At 36.5% G+C, this 23701-nt stretch overlaps 1 protein-coding gene across 3 annotated transcripts in view; it reads right to left on the reverse strand.

Moving 5' to 3' along the window:
* ULK4 (unc-51 like kinase 4) overlaps nucleotides 1-23701 on the reverse strand; it is a 627233-nt gene that overhangs the window by 585987 nt on the left and 17545 nt on the right. For all 3 annotated transcript variants that reach the window (XM_051961226.1, XM_051961225.1, XM_051961224.1), the window contains exons 5-9: nucleotides 23362-23521; nucleotides 20375-20476; nucleotides 18322-18405; nucleotides 10481-10556; nucleotides 7458-7553 (exon numbers count right to left, since the gene is read on the reverse strand). In XM_051961226.1, coding sequence (XP_051817186.1) covers nucleotides 7458-7553; nucleotides 10481-10556; nucleotides 18322-18405; nucleotides 20375-20476; nucleotides 23362-23521 — 518 coding nt within the window. The remainder of the gene's footprint in view (nucleotides 1-7457; nucleotides 7554-10480; nucleotides 10557-18321; nucleotides 18406-20374; nucleotides 20477-23361; nucleotides 23522-23701) is intronic.

Below are 23701 nucleotides of genomic sequence, written 5' to 3' on the forward strand. Positions count from 1 at the left end.
TTACACAATTATCAGATTTTAAAAAGTCAAGATAAACAATATAATAGTGGTAAGATAGCCTGGGGCAAATCACCAAAAAAAAAAAAAGACATTTTAATAATAGCTTTCTTAAGAAAGCAAAAAATAATGGTACTTAATGAGAGTGTTTTGAAAACCTTAACAAAAATAAAATTGCACTGTGATTTTCAAAGCTATTATATTAGTATACTCACAAGCTTCCTACTATGGCTAAAAAGTTAAATTGTTAATCAACAGGTACTGCAAATTTGCAATCCCACATGAAATTTTAGTTTAAAGCTATAATCCAATTGTCAACCTACCTAAAGATATTAGACATGATTGCTAAATTTTAATCAGTTTAATTAGTACAATGTAGACTTGACAAATGTTGAAATTAAATGCTTTCGTTATAACTTGATGACAAACATTTATGGTGAAACTTGTCATATCAGGTCCTATGTCCCAATTTAGGCATGAGTCCTAACTCAGAAGTACAGAGCACTAAATTTGCTCATTCAATTCAATCAATACTCAGTTCCTAAGAAACACATAAGAATTAACAAAGGAATAATGCCAAAGAATTCAGAATTCAGGAGACAAGGCTAATGAAAAACTAGAAAATATAAACAAGTACATGATGATGTGCAACAATGTAAATGTCCCTCTTCAGGACTAAAGAAATACAAAAAATACGCATATGTTGGGCAGGGTGTTCTTAGGGAAAACACCTTCCGGAAGCAATTTTTTAAAAATCAAGTGATGACTTAGCAACAAAGGAAATGAAAGAAGGTTTCAAATAGAAATGAAGGCAAGAAGCCATGGACCCAGAGGCCATATGTAGATGGTATTAAGGAGGACTAATAGAGAAGGAGATGTTATGTTGAGAAACAATGAATCAATTTATGATAGTAAGAATACAAGCATAGGCAGTCAATTCTCCAAATAGTCCTACTAATCAAAGGAAGAAATATTATGGATAATCAATTAATATCTGTCCATTCCTCCCCCCAAAAAAAATTCACACTTGACTTCAGATTATGTAACACGATTTTTTGGGGTATAAGGTTTAAAAGGAAAATCTCATTTCTAGAAAACTATCCAGGCTTTCCTTTTCATTCTCATGGTCAGTGTAACAGTTCTTCTCTACTCTTGCCAAATCTATTGTAGTATTCCCCTTAACCAATCTCCCTGCTTCTATGTTCCCATTCTTTTAATACATTCCATAGAACATTGCCAGATTAATTTTCTTAAAGTATAACATAAATTGTGTCACTCTACTAACCCCAAATCTTCAATGGTTCCCACTACCTTCAAGATCCTTCATATTCTACCTCAATCTACTACATTCCAGTAAAATCTGATTACTCTTCTCCAAATACACACAACATTGGAATATAAACATCACTGGATGTGGAATCAGGAGAAATCTAAGTTCAAATCTCACCTTATTCACTAGTTATATGACCAAGGACTACTAAGATTAGCTAGTTTTCTCATTTGAAAATGGGGATTATAATATCTCAAGTACTTACTTCTCCAGCCTATTAACAGTATGTTGGGGACCATATACTACAGGACAATCAAATGAGATAATTTAAGCAAAGAGGGTTTGTTTTTCTTTTTGTTTTTTTTTACAAATTTAAAAAAAAATTTTTAAGTTATAATTATTATTATTCTACTTGAAATGTTTTCACTCCATCTCTACTTCTCAAAATATTATCCATATTTCAAAATGCCTGTATCAAATAATATCTACTTTATAAACATTCCCTTGATTCTTGCCCTTCCTCCACTACTAGCCAGATATAATCTCTCTTCTCTAGATACCCACAGAACTAAAAAGATCATCATATTTTCCTTATTAAATAATTATTTTTGTTTGTTTTCTATGCCTCAATAAATTATAAATTCCTTAAGAGCTTACATTCAAAGGATATTTTATTCACCTTTATATCTTTCATGACCTATATCTGGTGCAATTTCTGGCTGATAACCAGCTGAGTTGGTGCAAATGCCTGTTTAAACCTATCGTATACCTCTTCAGTACCCTTTGGGTAGTCTTTAACTTTAATTACTCAGAAATTAGTACTCTATGCCTCAGAGCCAAATTAAATCAAAAGAAGAAAATTAGTATTAAAAAGACAGGCCTTTGTTTCAGGGAAGAAGTTTGGTATTAACAAAAGAAGTGCACAATTTCCCAAAGGCAATCCAATTCATTTTCTTCATGTTCAATTTAGCATCTATGTCATTGCTCAGTACATAGCAGCTGTCCAAGATACATGTAGTAATGGACCAAATCTATGGGTTTTTTATCCAACTTCATACTACGATCTGAGCGACAGACATTTATTTTTCCTATGTGGAGAGTTAAGCTGAACTCTTTTTTAGTAAAGGAGGTCAACAAAATATATAACTGGAAAAATGGTCTGTCAGACACATGGCAAGAGTGACAGATAATCAATAAATAGCCTCTGTTTGCTCCATTAGTATCCACACAACGTCAAAAAGGCTATAACACATTGGGTAGATGCCCTGTGAAGGATTTACAGGAGAACATGGACAACAGACACACAGAATTAAATGGCATTATTATTCATATGCTACTATAAGCTTAAAATGGATATGACCTCAATATTAAAGATCAAATCATTAAAAAATTAGAAGAGAATCATATCATATACTTTTCAGTTTAATCAAATGAATGTTAAAGCTGATCACAAACGTAAATGCATAATTTTAATTAAATTTGATTTTAAAACTTTTACACAGACAAAATCTCACATAATTGGAATAAAAAGAGAAGCTGTGAGAGGGGGAAAAACCTTTACATCCAATATCTATGAAAGAGTCTAATAAACAAATATAAAGAGAACTTAAAGAAATGTTACCATGAGCCATCCTGAATAAATAGTTATCACAAAAAAAGAAAGCTACAAATTATTAACAACAATATGAAAGAATAGTCCAAATTTCTAATTATAAGACAAACACATATCAAAATGACTCTGAAGTTTTACTTTATATGCAGAAAACTGACAAAGATGACAAAAGATGAGAATCATCAATGATGAAGGGGCTATGGGAAGAAAAGCAGACTGTGATGGTGAAGCTGTGAATGGATCCAACGGTTCTGGAAATTAGTTTGGAATAAGGATGAGAAAGAAGGTGATTGAAACAGTCATATTCTTTAACTTCAAGATCTCACTTTTGGCATATAGTCCAAGGATGTCAAAAAAAGAAAGATCTTATATATACCAAAATATTAATAGAGGCCATTTTATAGTATCAAGAACTCAGGGATGGGGGAAGAGTAGATAACTAAGAGTTGAGGAATGGCTATTACAAGAATGTAATGAATTACTATTTCCCCATAAGAAAGGATCAACATGAAAAACATAAAAACTGGATGACTTACAAAATGAGATAAGGAGAACCAGAAAAAAAATCTATTCAATGACTACAACAATAGAAATGGAAAGAATATTTTAAAAATTAATCCAAATGTTGTATAATTATAATAAGCTTGGCCTTGAGAAGAGATGAGATTATAGCCATTTCTCTTCACTGAAGAAATGAAGGATTATAAATGTGAAACACTATGTATATTATTGAAGTTACAGAGAAAGAAAATTATATGGAGTATGAGTATAGATATTCTTCCAATGAAATAAAATACCATCCATTTTTCTTCTCTTTCTATTGTTTATATTTAATTGAAATCTCTTATTTTTACATCACCTTTAATATCACCTTCACTTTCCAATATTTTTGTCTCCTCCCTTAGCCAAAGAATCATTTCTTATAACAAAGAAAAAAAAGGAACAAGAAAATCAGCTCAATAAGCCTAACAAATACATCAACTGAGTTTCATGCTAGACAGGCAGGTGGATAGACAGACAGACAGAAAAATAAAACAGATGCCAGATCTATGAGGAAATTCTCTTTACCAATACAGATCAGGCAACTATTTGGCAACTTGCAGATTCAAAGAGTTACCTGAGACAATGAGAAATTAAAAGGTCTGCCCAGAATAACACAGTCAGAATGAGCCAGAGATGGGACTCAAAGTCAGATTCCTCATCTCAATACCTGCTGAGTAATCATTATGCTATTCTATTATATTTGCTTGAACTTCATTAAAAATATTCTATTCCTGACAAAGAGCCTATTCCCAGATATTAACTTGTGGTTCAGAAATCCCAATCTCCATCTGAGATGGCCATCTTCTTAGCCAGATGTTCCCTTCCCATGATCTCCTCAGATTAAAACACTCTTTATCCCCCCCCCCCCATTTCTTGCCCAGGACTTCCTAATTTCTAGCAATAGTTTCTGGGTTCATTCTAACATTACCCCTGGTTCCCTCATGAATCATTCATTTGTACATTCGGTAAGTATTTAATAAAGACAATATGGCGATTAGATCTTTGAACTACTATCAGAAAATCAAACCACAAATGTAGAAGCCTCCTTTCTAAGTAGTGTGTATGTATGTATATACATGTATATGTGGATGTGGATATGTCAGTTTATGGAAACATGTACATGTACATCTTCACAGATCTGTGATCTCATCATTATGCAGGCTCCCTCTCCCAATACTGGCTCGTCAGGTATGGTCCCTTACCACATATTTCTGTCGATTCTCCATAAAGGCTCTAGCTATCCAAAATACTAGAGATTTTTTATTCTGATTCTTTTGATATTTTACTTGGGCCATCTTCCTGTCATCTCATCAGTACTGATTCTTTCCCACTTCAACTGAAGTCCCACATCTCATTCTGGTGCCAGCTCCCACTGGTTCCCTCACCCTGATACCCTGACTCCCTGCCACAGGCTACAGATCTATGTGGTTGATCTCTCCACATTTAGTTTTCCCTCTTCAGATCAGGGGGTCTCTTGTTACAGAAGAGACTTTTCCCTTCTGTTAAGGGAAGCCTTAACAACAGCCTATGTTCAAGCTTATGGCCCGAGACCCTCCCTCTCCCATGAGGAAGAAGAGACTTTTTACCCAAATTCTCTGGGTATCTGTTCAGTTTCTCACAGTCTAAGGGAAACCAAAGCATTACTGGAGAAAAGAAAACATTTCTAATAATAAGATTCCAATTAATCTTATCATCAGTTAATTTCTTTCTTTCTAAGGGGGAAGTAAAAATTCAAACCATCACTCCTTCCCCTCTCTCCATTTATTTAATATGTAAAAATACTAGGAGAAAATCTGTAAGCTAATATAATAATTTAAAGATATTAACCTAAATCTCATGCTAAGTACTTTCTATAGTTTTCTCAGCAAAGGGTTAGTCCAAGATAAGGCCAAAGCCCACCTGAGGGGCCCAGGAGCAGAATGCAGGATCTGGTGGGATGAGATAAGAATTATTATTCCCATTTTACAGATGAAGAAACTGAAGTTCAGAGACATAAGTCACTCAAAGTCACACTATGACCGGGTGCCAAAGCCTAGGTTCAGACCCTGAAGTCCAGCTTGCTTTCCACTACAAAAAGCTCACAGCCCTCACCAAAAAGTCATCCCTCTTTTCTGAAGCTTATTGTTCTCTCTTGGGTGTAACCACTATCAATGTCTGACCTTCAGGAGCCAAGCTTTGGAAAAATGCTACCAAATGTGCACAAGCAGAGCAGGTGCAAATAAAACATTTTCCCTCTGTGTTTTTAATGAGACGTGGATTATCTTTAAACATAATTCTCAGACATGTGGATGTCACTCACAATGACTAAGAATGGGCCCACAACCAAGCACAGACAACATGGGCACAGAACACAATCTGCTTCAAAGTCCTCAAACTCTCATTTTCAAGTTGATTTCTCAGGGCGACATTCTCTCTCAATGGCAATGGCAAAAGCGCAGGCTTCTGGACATGTCTCCATCACTATTATGCAGCAAGAAGAAGACTGCAGAGCAAACATGAAATGACTACCACCTCTAGAATCACGTAAAGCATTTCTTCCCAAGTCCCACGGGGGACCACTGGGCCTTTTTCACAGAGAGAGCACCCCTTCATCCAATGGAGGATCTGACCAACTCCATCAAACAGACCTTTTTGTAGTTGACTGAGGGAAAAATCTTAACCTTTATGTGTAATGAAATGACTGATCAGGAAAGAAAACTGAATGCCTCTCGAGGCAGAGGTAACCCTGTGATGCAGTGGCAAAAACATTCCCTGGCTCTGGGGGCAAGAGGTGCCCCAGTGACGGCCCAGCAGGCAGGCCTCCCGCAGCCTTGGAGGCTGAATGAGGGCGGCTTCTAAGGACACTTCAGTTCTTTGGAGGAGAGAAGGGGGCAAAGGGAGGCGGGGAGGAGGGAGAGAGTTCTGCAATTCTGCAACACTACCTGGCTTACCTCGGAGCATCATTCCCGGTTCCTTTCGAATATGAACAACTGACAGCCTCATCAGAGACACAATAAGTGAGGGGAAACAAAGGGTACATAAGGAAGGGCTCCTCCAAATTTCAGGCATGACAGCTAAGTGATCAGGCTTACATCATGGCGTGCATAACGCCAACTCAACAACAAACTCAACAGGGAACCCCGGAGAGCTGAATGCATGGGCCATTTCCAAATCTCCGTTCTGACAGGGCCGCAGACCCTTATGCATCACTTTAGCCAGTGATTTCTGCCTTACAAATTTACCATCAGACTCCTGCTGTCCAGAACTGGGAGCAGGTGTGGGCCCAGCACAATTTCTGTGATGCTCCGGAGCACTGCTTTCCCATAGCCCCACCTCCTTTGAGACTTCGCGATGCCCTCCAAAGGCAGGCGAGACAGGGCCCTTTCCCTCATTTTGTAAATGACAAACAGAGGCCGTGGCACGCCTGGCGCTGGACGCTGCTCCTGACCACGTGGCAGAGGCAGGGCTCCCGACCCCGAACTCAGGGCTCTTTTCACTATATCAGAATGTCCTGAAAAGACTGGGCCACAAAGGTCAGCACAGTGACAGACACGAGAGAAACATTCGGGAACTCCTTAGCAAAGGCAGACTATTTTAATGTTTGAGAAAACAAAAACATAAAAAATGTCATAGCTAACCCGGCTATGTGTATATATGTATAGAGATATAGATATATCCATGTCACTGTCTACATCTACATTTGCACTTACATAAACACATCCATTATTGACATTACACAAATAAGCCTCTATACACATAACACATAACAAAGATTTAGATATACCTATATTTACAAATATTCATGTATTCACACACATGCATGCACATGTATGAATATATATGCATGATATACATATGTCTAAGGATACATATATGTTTGTTGTGTGCTACATTACAGATGCATACATATATGTTTGTAAAGAAATATAAATTCATATTCATGTTATTGAGTCAGGCAAAATGTCTTCAAATAGAGCATAATGTTGCTTTGTGTATTCACAACTATACTTCACAAGAAGAATTAAATTTATAAGCCTATTTAAGCAATGAACTTACCTGAAGCTGGTATCTTGGGTACTTGAAGAATCACGATCTTTTCTAGTGAAAGCTTCCTTCCAAAACGAATGCTGTAATATACCTGCCCAAGTCAATCTGTGGAAAACAAGAGAACAAAGGCTCAAATTGGTACAGAATGGAATTGATCGTTCCAGGAACATCTCTGAAATACTTACTGAAATACAGATAACTTATTGTCATCTGCAATTTCTTCTTCAAAAGACCTGTGATCTTACCAATGTGGGTACTCATGTAGATTGCTCCCTCTCACTCTTGAGACTGATAGCTTCCCAAGTTGTTAGAAGCACAAAAATTTATCCTGCAATGGCCAACCTTCAGGGACGAACCCAAACCAAATACACAGAGGCCAATGGAGAAGCAAGAGTGAAGGACCCTCCAATTTGGTAGATGCCCTTAGACCTAGCCCTTACATGTATGTATTAGAGTAGAACTGCAATGGAGGAATTTATAAATTATTTCCCCTTAAATATAAATCTAAGATTTCAATTTTTTTAGAATTTAATCTCTACTTAAAATATGACACATGCTAAATAAACATTTATGAACAGTGGATAAAAATTTAGAGAAAACATCCAGAAGGGACAATTTATCAAGTATTATAATTCCAGAGATCAGATCAGAGGTTAAGGCCTGTTAGTGACCTATTCCAAGTTCAGTTTAAGATCCCAACTCCAGTCTACAGAGAATAATGATAAATTAATGTGAATGATTTTTAAATTAGTCAATTTGTGTCTAGGAGTGATGAATTAGAAAGCATTTGTTTAAATAAATACATATCACCCTTCAAGGCAGACAAATGAGAGGTCATATATTTACTCCACAGCGCTGACCACTGATCAATATATTTTGAGATTCTGCCTTTTGGGAATGACCATGAGTGTTGTCTTTTGAGACAAAACAGAGAAGTGATCTCATTTCTGCAATCATGTCTTTATTTATTTCTGAAACTACTTTGATCATTCACTTTATTCATAAAATGTGGCTCTGAAAACTTTTGTTTTTATGCATGTCCGAATATTTACAGTAACACATTTCATGGTGGCACAAAACTAGAAACAAAGTTGGGGAATGACAAAGTTGGAGGGAAAAGGTGATAAATGAAACAACAAATGTGAAGAGTTCAGAGAAGCATGGGAAAACTAGTACAAACTGATGCTGAGTGAACTGAGTACAACCAAAAAAATATATACAATGTCCACATAATACAGACTACAATATAAAAAAAGAGAAATAAACTCTGAATAACCACAGTCGCCAAACTTGTTTCAGGAGCTCAGGCAATGGAACACATGTCCTTCCTCTTAGAATATCACATATGCTGTTAGACACCTGCAATTCTTACAGTGGAGTCAATGAACTTTCCTTTGTTATTATTCTGATAACTATTTTCATTGTGATTAGAGTAATATTGGTAACCCTCTGGATTTTATGCAGAGAAGGAGTTCATAGGCTTCACCAGCCTATCAAAGGGGCCCAGGACTCAAAAAATGGGTAAGAACTGTTGTAGGGGGAAACTTTTAGCTGTTATTAAAGAAGTTTTCCTTTTGGAGAAAATAGATGATGAGATTAATACTTTATTATCTTTTATTAAGAAAAAGCCTATTAATTTTATACTTTTTAATGCTCTTTTTAAAAATGCAAGATTAATAAATCCACAATAGCCTTACACTTCATTAATAAAATCTCTCTGACAAAAGAAAATGGGATTATGAATTCTCAAACCATAACTCTTCCTATACTAATCTGCTTCCATATATAAAAAAATAAACAGTATTATACTGTTTTAAAAGTTTTAAAAAAGAATTTTATTGTACATTTTATTGCACATTTATTAATGGATAAATTATGCTTTGATGAGAAACATTACATTCTAATTATTTAGTGAGTTTTTATATTTTATTTCTTGGAATAAAACAGCTTGATTTTATAACACTGATATCCACTTAAATCACACATTTAAGACGACAACCAATCATTTTAAAAGCACTTCCTTGTAGGCATTGAGGACTCAATGCCATAAGTTCAACAACAGCCAAACTCTTCTTTCCTGTTTAAGTTTTTTTACACATTATAAAGCTTCACAGAACCATCACAAAGCTCCATAATGGACTCATTTATAGTATAGGTCACATTATTTCCCCCATCTAGAAAGATTCATATAATCATAATTATGGAGCTGAACAGAACCTTAAAACAAATAAGATGCTTTGCCCAATGTCATACAGCAAGGCCAGGGCAGAAAGAGGCCTGGAGTCCAGAACTCCTGACTCTGAGACCACGGATGTTCCCAAAATCATTTATGGTATAGAACTCCCACTACAATAAAAGAATGTGTAATTCAGGTATCATCTTTATCCCTGAGCATCATTATTACAACATACTCATATGCACTGCTTTAATCGCAATTTTATTTTGCACCTATGGGCAATATATGTGTTATATCACAGATAGGAGGGCAAGAACCATATCTTTTTTTTTTAATCACCCAACTTACTCTCCTTCAGGCCCACTTCCATAGGAAACAATAATATTCACTGAAATACAATGAATTGAAATACTTTTTAGTTAACATTTCATTACAATACATATTTAGTTTTTCATATAGCTGTGTTTTACCCACAAAGATAGCAATCCTTTTGAAGGTTTGAATCCCAATTCAACAGTCCAACATTTATCTGGCCTGATCCTAAATAAAAGGAAAATATACAACCCATGTTCAGGGGTTATAGCATATTTATTTCACTGGGTTTTTGTAAAATGTAAAGAGAAAATGATGTACTTTAAATTATTATGGCAAAAAGTACTCCTAAAAAGGGAGAAAATTCACTCTCTTCTCAGAGCCTAGAAAAAATGTATTTTTAAAAAGATAATCTGAAGTAGTCAAAGAAAAAAATTTCTGCAGTACATATATTACTATTATAAACAAAAGGAAGGGAGAATCATAATTACCAACAATGACAACAACAACAAAATAAACATGAGTTGGTAACAAAATACTCTACCTTTTTTGAGGATCTTTTTGAAGTAATCCATCAAGTAAATTAACAAACTCAGGAGATGCTTCAGGAAGAGTACTATCTATAAGAAAAGTAAAATTTTAGGTATCAAAAATATTAAATAAATAAAAATGTGAAGTTTAAATGGTACACATATCAATGTTTCTAATCGGAAAAAACTTTTAAAAACATGTATTTATGTAATATCAATTGATTAAAGTTATATTGCCCCCTTTAAAGAGAAAGCAAAAGGTGATAAAATATTTTTCCCAAGAGCAAAAAACAATACAGTTCTTGGGCTAGGAAGAAAATTCCCAAGTGAATTATTTATATTTTCCTTAATAATGTAATCTCTTCATTAATCATCTGTCTTAAAAACATATAGCTCTAACTCCTAAGTATTTGTTACTCTTTCTTATACTTTATCTAACTATAGGAAACTAAGTCAAAGAATCTTAATATATTTGCAGTCATTTGCTCTAAACTTTATTTACTTATAATATACATAACCACTAATAAAGTTCAATTAGGGAATGAAACATTATCTATCTGAGACATGCATAGTGAGGGACCAGATTTATGGTTTGACCATGTAGTGGCTCATCAGTCTGGGGAGTGGGCAATCTTCCTTTACTTCATCCTCTCTATGTATATAATTAGGCCAAATATTTTTGAATTATTACATATCTCATTTAGATGCTCTACAATTTTCCAAGATTTGATGGAATGAAGACAATGTCATATGCAAAGACCATCTCATTGCGACCTCTCCACCCATAGGGAAGGAAACCTTCTTCCAAATGGACACCGCATACGGACATCCTCCCAACGGTGTCAGACATCTTTGTAGAACATTTATTTCTCTATTTTATTCCCTGCCTGTCAAAATGGGAGATAGGCAGAGGAGAATACACTGATTGATGCTGGGAAAATGAATAGTGTTTTAAAAACTCTACAGTTTCCCCGGGGAACAAAAGCAAATCTCTTAAAAACAATATTCTGCCAATGTTAAAGTCATGGATCATTCCAGCAGCAAAGGAGAGGTGCATGGTGGGTTGGAGCAGGTTATGACCACTAAGAGATTAATAACAGCATTAGAAAAGTGACTGAAGAGATGGATCTAGAGATCCTCTGGGAAAACAGGGTGGCTGGTAACGTGCCAGAAGCAAAAGGCAAGGCAGGGGCAGCCCTGCATTCAGTAACCTCCAAAGCCTGAAAGAGCTAGAGGAAGGCTTCTAGAACTCCGGACAGAGCTCCTGGGGAGAGACATGATGAGAGGCAAGGGAGATGTTGCAATTGGCATTGGAGGAAGAACCCGTAGCGATAGTCACGGCTCTAAACGAAATGCAAAAACTCAGCAGGATTTCTCAAACTATGTTCCTGCATATACACACACATACACCTATGTACATATGTATATATACACATATACATACCTTCATACACATATGTACATACATGCTTGAATATATATGCACATGCTTGAATGTGTATATGTACATGAATGTATGCATGAACCACACATGAGTGCATGCAAGCACATGCTTGCATGTACGTATTAATGCACTCGTGTATGTCTACATGTGCATGCATCCATGCACATATGTACATCCACAATTCCTATATGTGTGTGCACGCACCTGCATATTGCCTTTATACACATGCATGTACATACATGCACACACATAAATTTACAACTGAAATGGTGGTTCCTTGACACAAAAGAACAATGTGGTGTCATAAGCTTGCAGAACCCAAGAATCAGAGAATTTGGGAGTTGGGAGTTTTAGGGAGTTAGGTGCTCTCTCGCCCAACCAATCCTGAGAAGGGGCTCCCCAGCACACAAGCACACTGAGAGGTCAGCCAGCCTGCCATGAAATCTCCCACACGGAGGGGAACTCCTAGCTCCTGAGGCAGCCCACTCTCCCCCCACAGGGAGCATGGTCCTCCCATCGAGTCTCATGCTTCCTCTCTGCATCTCCCCTCATTGCTCCTGGTGCTGTCCTCGGAGGCCAAGAAGCCAAATCCACTCCTCTCTGCAGACTAAGTGAACCCAGGCCCTTAACCCATGAGGTCCTTTGCCACCCATTCCCCTTCTCTGCTCTCCAGCTCCTGCCTACTGACAAGACCCTTGACCTGGGCAAAGAAAAGGGCCCCTCATTCTCTGGGACGGCTGGGGATGGGACGTGGGACAGATGAGGGAGTTAGCAGTGTGTGCGCCTGGTTTTCTCAGGAACACGGAGGTGAGGTCGTGCTCAGAAAGAAGGGAAGAGGAAGTTGAAGGGTTGAAACAGAGCCTACATAACAGTCAGAGAAATGACCTGTGGGCAGCAGTGAGGGCCCTTCTCAGTGGGACAACACACAGGTGCAGGTCAGCCTGCCAGGACCGCGAATGGGAGCAGATGGGACCAGAGAGAAGGAGGCCCCAGAGAAGATCAGGGAGGAGGGGGCTGTGGGGCTGCTGGCTCACCAGACGGGCAAGACTGGGAGAGGAGGAGGGGTGAATGACAAGGCCAGAGCAGGGGTGATGTCCTGGGGGGCCAGGAGAGGCAGGAGGAATTAACCATGAGGATTTAGACAGACTGAGGCAGAGGTAGAAATTGTCATCAGAAAGGAGAATTCCAGAATCCAGACGTGATGGGAGAATTGTCTCAGAGAGAGAGAAGACACAGTGGGGACAGAAGTCACGAGCACTGAGGAAGTGGAAAAGCAGGATGGCCAACGGGGAATCCATGGGAAGATGGGGCTGTATTGCAGGGGAAGGCTGGGAACCAGGAACCCACTCTGAAAAAAGGGGGAAATGACCTTCAACAACAAGGACATGAAAAGGATGCTAGAGACAGAGTAAAGGAGAGAGGTTGCTGAGGGAAGGGGCAGTGAGGCTCCAGGAGGCCAATTCCTTCTCCTGACCCTAGGTGTTGAGGGCATAAGCGGGAAGAGAATGGCCAACCTGCTGGCCTGAAGCATGATGGAACAAGAGCAAAAGGAAAAGCTCCTGGATGAAAGTGCACTTGTTAATGAGAAAGCAGTGTTTCAAAGACTTCAGAAGGGGAGAGAAAAAGGCAGGGCCAAGGAAGAAGGCCAGGTATTCTTTAAGTTAGTAATAATGTGCAAACAATGAATTTTGTTTTCTTTCTCATTTTTTTATTTTTGATCTGCTTTTTCTTGTGCAGCATAAAAATTGTGGGAAATATGTATAGAACTGCACAGGTTTAACATATTTTGGATTACTTGCCATCTAGGGGAGGGAGGTGGGGGAAAGGAGGGAAAAAATTTAGAACACAAGGTTTTGAAAGGGTGAATGTTGAAAATTATCCATGCATATGTTTTAAAAATAAAAAGCTTTAATAAAAAAATTATATAATAATAACACTATGCAAAACAGGTAGCAAAGAGAATTTTACCTTTTTTCCCAGCAGGGGGAGACTAAACCACATGAATTAGGGAAGCATTTTGCATTTGCAAAAGAATGCTCTTGGAGCAAAACTTTATCATTGGCCATACACTGCCTGCTTTCATGAGCTTTACAGTTAGTTGCCTAATTTTGTTTTCCTCTAAAAGATTCATTTCAGCAGGAAAATGCTTCTGACAGTCCCTGAACAAAATGCCAAGATAGAAGCACAAATACTAAAGAGAGTAAACTGGAAAGGTCTGATCAACGTGATGAAAGCAGATTGTTGCCAAGAGTGAATCACATTCCCTTAATGGAGGTGAGCCTCTGTTTAGTCTTTTGTTCATCTCTCCCCAGGGGGACTGTGAACATGCCTACTGACACCTCACTGAGACAACCGGAAAGTTTCCCTGTCAATCCATTCAAACCTTTCTGGCAAAGATATCTCAGGAAGAGATGAGCCCAGGCAACTGATGCTGATGACTGTAGCATCCCTTTATCCCAGGTCTAAAAAAGCTGAAGAGAGGCAGGGATCAGGGAGGCAGCTGGCTGAACCAAGCGCCCACCCCAGGAGGCAGAGCCAAGCACCCACCCCAGGGAGCAGAGCCAAGATGGCAGAAGAGCAAGGACGCAGAGCTTTGTCCCCAGCTCCTTGGCACCAGAAATCCAGAAATCGAAGAAGAAAAGCACAGAGTGATTTTTCCAGCAAATGCAACAGAGGGAGACAAGGGGTTTGGGGACACTGAAGACCGAGCCTGCCATCAGGGGCCCTGAAGAACGTCCCGGCCCAGGAGGAGACTTGCTCATGGACAGTAAGGAATGGTCCCACATCCAGCCCAGAGGATATAACCAATACACATGAACTCTAGATCACAGGGAGAATAGGAAGGGGGGTTTGGGCCTACAGGTTATTGTAGAAACAAGCAGCATCTGGGACTTCTGACCCCCAGAGGAGGGGGGCGTTCCTCTCCAGCTACCAGCCCAGTCTGAAGCTTATGGGGAAATGATCCGGGAAGGAAGAAAGAAAATGCACATTTATGAAGTACCTGCTATGTGCCGGGGACTGTACTGAGAGGTCTACCTATAGTATTCTCATTGGACCCTCCCTACAACCCCAAGAGGAAGGTATTATTGAGACCCCTATTTTACAGTGGAGGAAACTGAGACCTGTAACTCAGCCAGTAAGTATCTAAGCCCACAGGGGAGTCAGGTCTCCCCAGGCCCAGGGGCAGCACTCGGTGCACTATGGCACCCCTTGGCTGCTTCTACAGAAATCCTCAACCAAAGTAGAGACTGGAGTGCCGACACTCTCAACTAGGACTGTTGCAGGCTCCTGAAACTCCAACTGGGGCAGGCTCACATGTGTGTTGCTTGAACTCAACCCCGAGTCAGGAACTTGTAAACATCAGGACCCTTTGGAAGTACTTAAAGCCTTCAAGTCCTTGAGCTGTTCCTCAAATCCTGGAATAACACAACACCCACTATCCCAAGAAGACAGAAATAGGATCAGCCCACTGCCCAGCCCCTAACACTGTTTGAAGTAAAGAAAAACATTTATAGAATGAGTAAATAACAACAAAAAATCCTATTATTAAAATTTATTGGGTTGACAGAGATGCTCAAGATAAAACACAGAAGAAAACTACTCTAAAATATCTATAGTCAAAATCTCCAAAAAAAATACAGGTGCAGCAGAAGTTCACTTGAAGTTTCTGGAATAAGTTAAAGCAATAGTTTTTTTGTTAAGAGTTTTAAGACATTTTTATAAATGTATAGGGGAAAATGGAAAAAAAATTAGATTTATGGGAAAAAATTGGAAAAAAAATAATAATGTGACAACTTGGCACAAGAGCTATAAAACCTACCTAAACAACATATTTTCTGATATTAAAATAAACCAAATAGAAGCTATTGACGCCATGAAAAATAAGGGTAAACCCAAGTCCCAGTAAGTTTCCAGTATCTCTTCACAACTTTCTATCACCAGGAATTATAATAAGAATTCATTATAGTTGTATGTGATCTTAACCAATGAGAAGGTAAAGCTATATGACACAGCCTCCTAGAAAAAGGAAAGAATATTAGGTTACTAGCATTCTGGGACTCATAATGAGAGGCACTGGAAGCAAAGAAGGAGAAGGAAGAGACAATATGAGTCTCTTAAAAAAAAAAAAAAGAATTATATATATATATATATAGCCCAACAGTTAGAGGAGCTTTATGGAGAAGGTCCAGGAAAAAAAAAAAAAAAGTGAACTTTGCTTTCACTACTTCACTTCTTCACTACTATTATTATGAACTACTCATATGGTAGCAGTCTGATGCGAAGAGAAACCTTCAGTAACCTTTAGTTCAATTTCCTTTCCAAGACAGTCCATACCAGAAAAAGGCACTAAGAGTTTGAGACTCTGTATAGAATCCAAGGGAAAAGTCAGAAGTGACTGGAGGGGGAATATAATTGTATCCTCTATTTATGGGCTAATGAATAATGAAAACTATTACCCTGAATGCTTGCTTGCATGGGAATTTTTACCCACATTTAATTCAATGCATTTTAATAAATACTTATTAAAAACTTACTATTGTAAAACAATGTGGTGTTCATACAGACATAAGACAATCTATCCTACAAGTACTTATAGTCTTTCCAGTCCTAAATCAATAATCCTATAAAAATTCATGATCCTATATAAATGCATTCTGCTGAAGAAGTACATCTATAAAAAAATTAGACACAAGGAGCAGCTCGGTGGCACACTGGATAGAGCACCAGCCCTGAAGTCAGAAGGACCTGGGTTCAAATCTGGCCTCAGACACTTAACTCTTCCTAGCTGTGTGACTCTGGGCAAGTCACTTAACTCCAACTGCCTCAGCAAAAAAGAAAAAAAAAAAAGAAAGAAAGAAAGAAAAAGAATTAGACACAAGCAACATTTGGAGGTTCCTAGAGGAAATTGGAGGCAAAATTAGACCAAAACATATGATCTGGGGAGCAGCTCCCCAAGAATGAAATTGGCCTAGAGTTTTGGGCAGGGGTAGTTGGAGTTTTTTTGGCTTGTGATTTCACTGTGGTATAAAACTATTCATGAACAAACACCCTCTCCCAATGAGCAGTTGTACCAAAACTAAGAAGCTAAGAGATTTGCCCGGGATGCTAACATATTCAGTGCCACAAGGCCATATATATGTGAGAAGGGGGAAGTTGAATTCGGGTCTCCTTAACCTGAGCCTGGCTTTCTATGTGATATACCACATAGCACTTCTTGAGTTTTAACTAAGCCATGGAATTCAATTACATTTAAAAAATATGTAGCCTTTTAAAAAGTCATATTTATAGATATATATTAAGATGAGCCACAAATAAAATAAGTCTCTCTCCACAAAAACGACCTAACAAACAGATTAGTTTCCTAACAAGTGGATATCTCATATTCCTGAGTATGCCACAAAAGGAACAGATGAGATGATCAAAGAACTGGTAGACTTCCTCACTGTCAACAGCCATGGATATCTCTGTCTCTGCACTCCCAAGATGCAGGCTAAGAAGATTCATAACATTCTGGTTATCAGAAATGTCCAGAAATCCTCTCAATCTGGAAACTGAATCTTTGGATCATATAAGAACTGTCCAGCGCTGGGCTGAGGTATCAATGAAGTATTATAACAGGACAAAATATGGCAGTGCTTTACAAAGAATATCCAACAGACCTCCAAAGCCAGCTTCTCCCCACCCCACCCCAAGAACAGGATACAGACAGCTCAACAGTCTGGGAACCATCCAATGCAGCATATTACCAACTATGATCATCTCTTTATTTCTAGTTGTCAAACTCAAGCTTCTTAATGTATAATCCTGCAATGTTCCATATACCATTATATAGACTTTACGAAAAAAGCTCCATGTCTACCTTGATCTTGCATAGCACCATGTGCAAACAGATACTCAACATATACCAACTGATGATAATGATAATTAAATCACAAGAAAGACTTGTTTGGCACATCAAGAAAGAATGAGCCTATAATACAGATAAATCTATATTAAACAATATTATGAGTCTAACTAATTCCCTTATTTGCCATTGTTCTAATTCAATTTGGAAATGCTCATATAAGAATTGAACATAGATCACAGAAATGTCCTAGGTAAAACTGACATTTTAAATATCACTTTGGTTATAAGAAGTTCAAATATTTTCTACAGTTTTCAACCAATGGCCAAAAAAAAAAAAAAAGGTTTAAAAAAAAAACATTAAGTTGTACCATTAAAATAAATTTTTCCTATTTCACTACCTTGGAATATTAAAAAGACTTGTATTTTGCTACAGCAAATATATTAAATAAAAATGAACTACAATGAAAATAAATTTATTTTTTAAATTGTGAAACCAAATAAGAATTAGAATATATAAGAAATGCAAAAATAGTAATTAAACACATGTAACATGAAATAATTTACCTTTTGGTGTAGGTGGCAAAAGATCTTGATATAAAATTTGTTCCACTAAATCAGAAAAGCTTTCTGAGAAGAATGGGGGTCTTCCTAAAAATGACAAATTCACTTGCAAAATTAGGTAATGGTATCAACAAACTTTTATTTCTTCTTTTTTTTTTTAACACTCATCCTTTCTCTTCCTCCTCATTCTTTATTTTATTTTTATCCATGAAATAAAACAAGCATTTTCATAGTGTATAATAATAAATGATCTTACATGAAACTGCAAATCTATTATATGTAACTTGCTATTCCTTTTTTTAATAGCTTTTTATTTACAAGTTTTATATATATATATACACACACACACACACACACACACATATATATATATATATATATATATATATATATATATATATATGTGTGTGTAATTTTACAGCATTGACAATTGCCAAACCTTTTGTTCCAATTTTTCCTCTCCTTCCCCCCACCCCCTCCCCTAGATGGCAGGATGATCAGTAGATATCAACAAACTTTTCAAACCAATCTTATATAGGTATTATTTGTGTTAGAACTACACAATATATTTTGAGATGGAGATCAACTTTTTTTACTTTAAAAGTATAATATTCAAATAAGTTAATGGTTTCATTGTTAAACTAATTCCTTTTAGATTGTAAGCTGCTAGAGGGCAAGGACCATCTTTTTTATATAATCTTGGGTTTGTTTCCTCAGAGCTTACTTAGCTCAGTAGATGCTTAATAAATAAATGTTTACTGACTGACTGCCATCACTTTCTGGGAGGCCACATTTTAAGAAGGATATCAATAAGCTGAGGCTCATCCAATAAAGGGCACCCACTATAATGGGAAGAATGGAATCAGTAGAAGGATCAGTAAAAGAAATTAGAGAAGTTTAGCCTGGAGAAGAGAACATTTTGTTTGAGAAAGGAAAAAAGTGAGGGTTGCCTTAACAATAGTCCTCAATTATGTGAAGGGAAGAGAAATCATAATGATTCTGTTTGGTCTCAAAGGACAGAACAAGAACCAATGAGGAAAAATTTAAAAAGGCAAGATTTTGACTCAAAAAAAAGGAAAACCTTCCTAACTGATATATAAAAATGGAACAGATCACCTTTGGAAGCCATTCACATGTCAGGATGAGATGACCGCTAAAGAAAGCTTCTTACAACTATATCATTCAATAGTCATGATCTCACCTGTCTAGTCACATCCTTATTTATTCATTTATAACTTTAAAATTAGCAATTTTACATAAGGTTTTTAAAACTTAATTTTATTTTTTTCTCTGTAACATGCAAACAGCCTTTATTATTGTATTTTTGTATTTCAAAATGTATTTTCTAAAAAAAAAAATTATAAATTCCTCTACAGGTCAAAATATTCTTTATTTGCAAGTCACATATATCATGGGGTACACAGAATAACTTTATAAGGTTTCAAATAACAATACCTGTTTTTATATAGGCAACATATCATAGGTACATACATATATACACATATAAATATGCAATTTCCTCTCTCTGATGAACAGTTATATAACAATTTAGGAATATGGAGGAAAGGATCTAAATTTGTGATTTCATTCAGTTATCTATATTTTATAGTTTTGAGGAGTTACTTCAGGCACTGAGACTTTCCCATGGATACTGGCTAAAATATGCTAGAGGAAAGGAATAGAGGGAAAGAGAAGAGAAGGGGGGAGAGGACAGCATGAAAGAAAAAAGGATAAGAGAAAGAGGGACAAAAAGGGGGAGAAGGAGAAAGGAGGAGAGGGAGAGGAAAGGAGAAAGAGAAAGTAGGAAGAGGAGGAGGAAAAAGAAAAGGAAGGAAAACTCCAAATGCACCTGTACATACTAAATTATCCCATCATTTTCATCAAACTCAAATAATTCAAATAAAAAGTCAACTATTTGTCTTAAAGGCAGAACATCTGAACAACTGATAGACTTAATTAAATGTTCTCTCAACTTAGCAACAGCCCTCAACAAAGAACATTATAAATATTCATGTATTAGTTTTCTTCCATAGAAATTAAAAGAAAAATAAATTACCTGAAAACATTTCATAGAGTAGACAACCCAAAGACCACAGATCGCTTGCTATGGAGAAGTCCATCCCCTTAATAACTTCTGGAGCAGTATAGATGGGAGACCCTAAAGTCCAAGTAAAAGAGCAGCACAATAATATTAAACACAAACTTTCCTGTGAGTCTCAAAGTAATTTATTTGAGAGAGAATGAAATTAATAAAAAGTGGCTAAAGGACAAATGAATAATAACTGTTCAATTAGAGAAAATTAATGTTACTTACATTTATTCTAATTGGAAAGTTTGATTTTTTTCTTAATAATTATAAAACAAACTTTCAACTAGCTGCATATAATTAAGAGATACAACATATATAGTTGTCTTTTTTTTAAGGTAATAACAGAGTGTTAAGATAAAACCTAAAATTATACCTACAGGCAACTCAATGTAATACATGCATTCATTTTCTCCAGCAATTATGCAACAAAACTACCTTTTTCAGGGTAAATCCAAACAGCATCAATAAAGTTCCAGCACATTTTATCTCTAGTGACTCTTCTGGTTAAGCCTGAGAGAGAGTGAGAAAACCATTTTCTCTGTTTCCTAGTTCTAAAGCTCTGTTCTCTCTGACATTTGTTGCATAGTTGACCCTGAATCACATGAACATTACTGAAGTTCGTTAAGGATACCATATAAATTATTATGTAAATTCAAATGGTACTTGGTCATTGGTCCAGGAAAACTAAAGAAATCAATACTATACAAGTTATCAAAAAGATAACTCTTAGCAAATAATATATGTATGTTTTATTTCTCCACTTCCTATCTATCCAGATGTTCATTAAAGGTTTATTGCTGCAGCTGAAATGAGATGATAAATCTGTCCTCCCCAATTATAATTGCTGCATTTACTAGTCTCACTGTTGCCATTATAATTCTTTCATAAGGGAGATAACACATAATGGAAGTGGCTAAATCCTACCATATTTTTTTCTTGAAACAATTACAAAAGTGCACGTTTGCCTTAGGAAAATGAAAATTCAAAAGATAATTACACTCTATAAATATGTAAATAAGCCTATCAAACCAAAACACACCAGAGAATAAGGAAAAGTTTTAAGAAACCAGTACAAAGACTTTCCTTGTATTCAATGGAATAAATACACATATTAAATCCTAAATGTATTAGTACAGAGTAAAACCTCATTTTTATACAAACTGTTTTGATGAAAAAGTCTACAAAGAAAATTAGCGACCAAAAAATATTTAAATGATGCTCATGCCTCTTAATATTACTTTGAATTTTAATAGCTTAATGGCATTCAAATCAATTAATGTAAAAAAGAGAAAACACCTTTATTTTTAAAATGAAAAATAACTTGAATTTTAACTTCCATAATTAATCAAATGTTTTTAATAAAATTCTTATAGCAATTTAGCAAATTCTATTTTTAAAAAATTTTTATTTAAAAAAAATCTTACAAACTTATTTTTATCCTAACTCATTGCATTAAAATGAGATTTTTATTTAGGATAGGTAAATAAAGTGCTTAATTTAAGTTTTTTCTAATATTTTTTCTATCTAAAAATATCCACTTCCCTTTTTGTACCTGCAGGCCTTTGGCTGACAAAGGTGCAAGTTAATGAACGCTTGAATTAAATTGGTGTCTACATGAATACAAACATGGGGACATATGTGAGATATTCTATTAAAGTGGAAACAAGAAGATATGGTAATATTATGTCTGGTCAGAATGGAGCCAAGAATGACACTGAAGTCATTGAGAATGATTGTACCCCCAATAATAATAGAGATGAAAGAAGGACTGGGGTGGAAACAGAATGAGTTCTATTTTGAACATAATGAGTTTGAGACACATAGGAAACACCTAGCTTGATAGTCCAAAAGCAGTTGGTAACATGGATCTGTATATAGCTCAGGAAGGAGATGAAAGCTGGATATATAGATGTGGGGATCTACTGAATAGAGAAGATGATAATAGAACCCAGGGGACCTAATTGGATCACCAAGTGAGAGAGTATGGAGGGAAAAGAAGAAAGATCCTAGGGCAGAGCTTTGGGGAGACATTCTTGGCTAGTGGACCTAACTTAGATGAAGAACCAGCAAAAGAAAATCAGAAAGAATGGTCAGACTGACAGAAGAGTCAGAGCAAACAGTATCACATAAATCTCAACAGGAGAGGACACACAGGAGAAAAGGGTGACTAACAGGGTCAAATGCTGCAGAAGGATTGGGTCTCAGACAAGGCCATTACTTTTGGCAATTAAAAAAGATAATCAGTAACTTGGCGCGAGTATTTGCAATGGAAAGATGAGGTTGGAAACCAGAATGGAAAGAGTTCAGAAGGAGTGGGAGGAAAGGAAGTGCACCAGCTATAGAAGACTTTCACAAGGACTTTAGCCATGAAGGCAAGGAGAGATACAGAAAAACAGAAAATAGGAATAGTAGGATCCAATTAGGGTTTTTTTTGTGTTTTCTTTTTTAAGACAGGAGGCATATGTGAAGAGAAAAAGAAAGTGAGGAAGACATAGCTAAGTTGAGAAAGGCAGTAGCGGAGGGAATGGAGAGAAAAAATATATTTGTTGACTTTAAGGGAAATCAATGGACACAATGTTAGAAAATCTGCCAGAACTAGATGAAATCACTCTGATTTCTCTGATCTTTAGATCAGATCTAAAGATCACTATTTAGATCACTTTGATCTAAATCTAGTCCAGAGCTCCCAAAGCTTCCTAGACATGTTATACTATTATGTTCCACATGAAGATTGTAGGGAGTAAACTTAGTGTCTGGTGAGCAAAATCACACTTTCAAGTTAATAGGCTAGTCATGAAAACTTTAATAAGATGAAAGTTTAAAAAACAACTGAGAAAACAGAACAACAAAAAATATTTAAAACAAAAAACATGGGCAATACATGTTATTCAACAGATAATTGTGGTGACCTATGACTAGTATTAATAACTCAGAAATCTCTATAGATAACATACCTTTAACTCTGCTTCTCATACACCTTCTCTGTATGTTTTCACCATCACCTCCACCTTCTTCTGATGCCACCAAAGCAAAGAATTCTTCTAAATTTTCACCTTCTGCTTTGGCCAAGCTAAAGTTACTGTATTTCAACGTGCCAGGTCCTTCCAAGAGGATCTATGGAGATTTAGAAATGCAGACTTGAAAAATAAATCTAACTCTACCAAAACTTTCTTTACAAATATTCTATGCCATTCAAGGGATAAAAATGTAATTAATTTAAATTTGTATCACTGCTGTACTGAGTTCCCAAATAAGTATATAAGGGAAGCAACTTGTAACAGTTCTTGATATTTT

Source organism: Antechinus flavipes, chromosome 5 (genome assembly GCF_016432865.1).
Source record: "Antechinus flavipes isolate AdamAnt ecotype Samford, QLD, Australia chromosome 5, AdamAnt_v2, whole genome shotgun sequence".
NCBI lineage: Eukaryota > Metazoa > Chordata > Mammalia > Dasyuromorphia > Dasyuridae > Antechinus > Antechinus flavipes.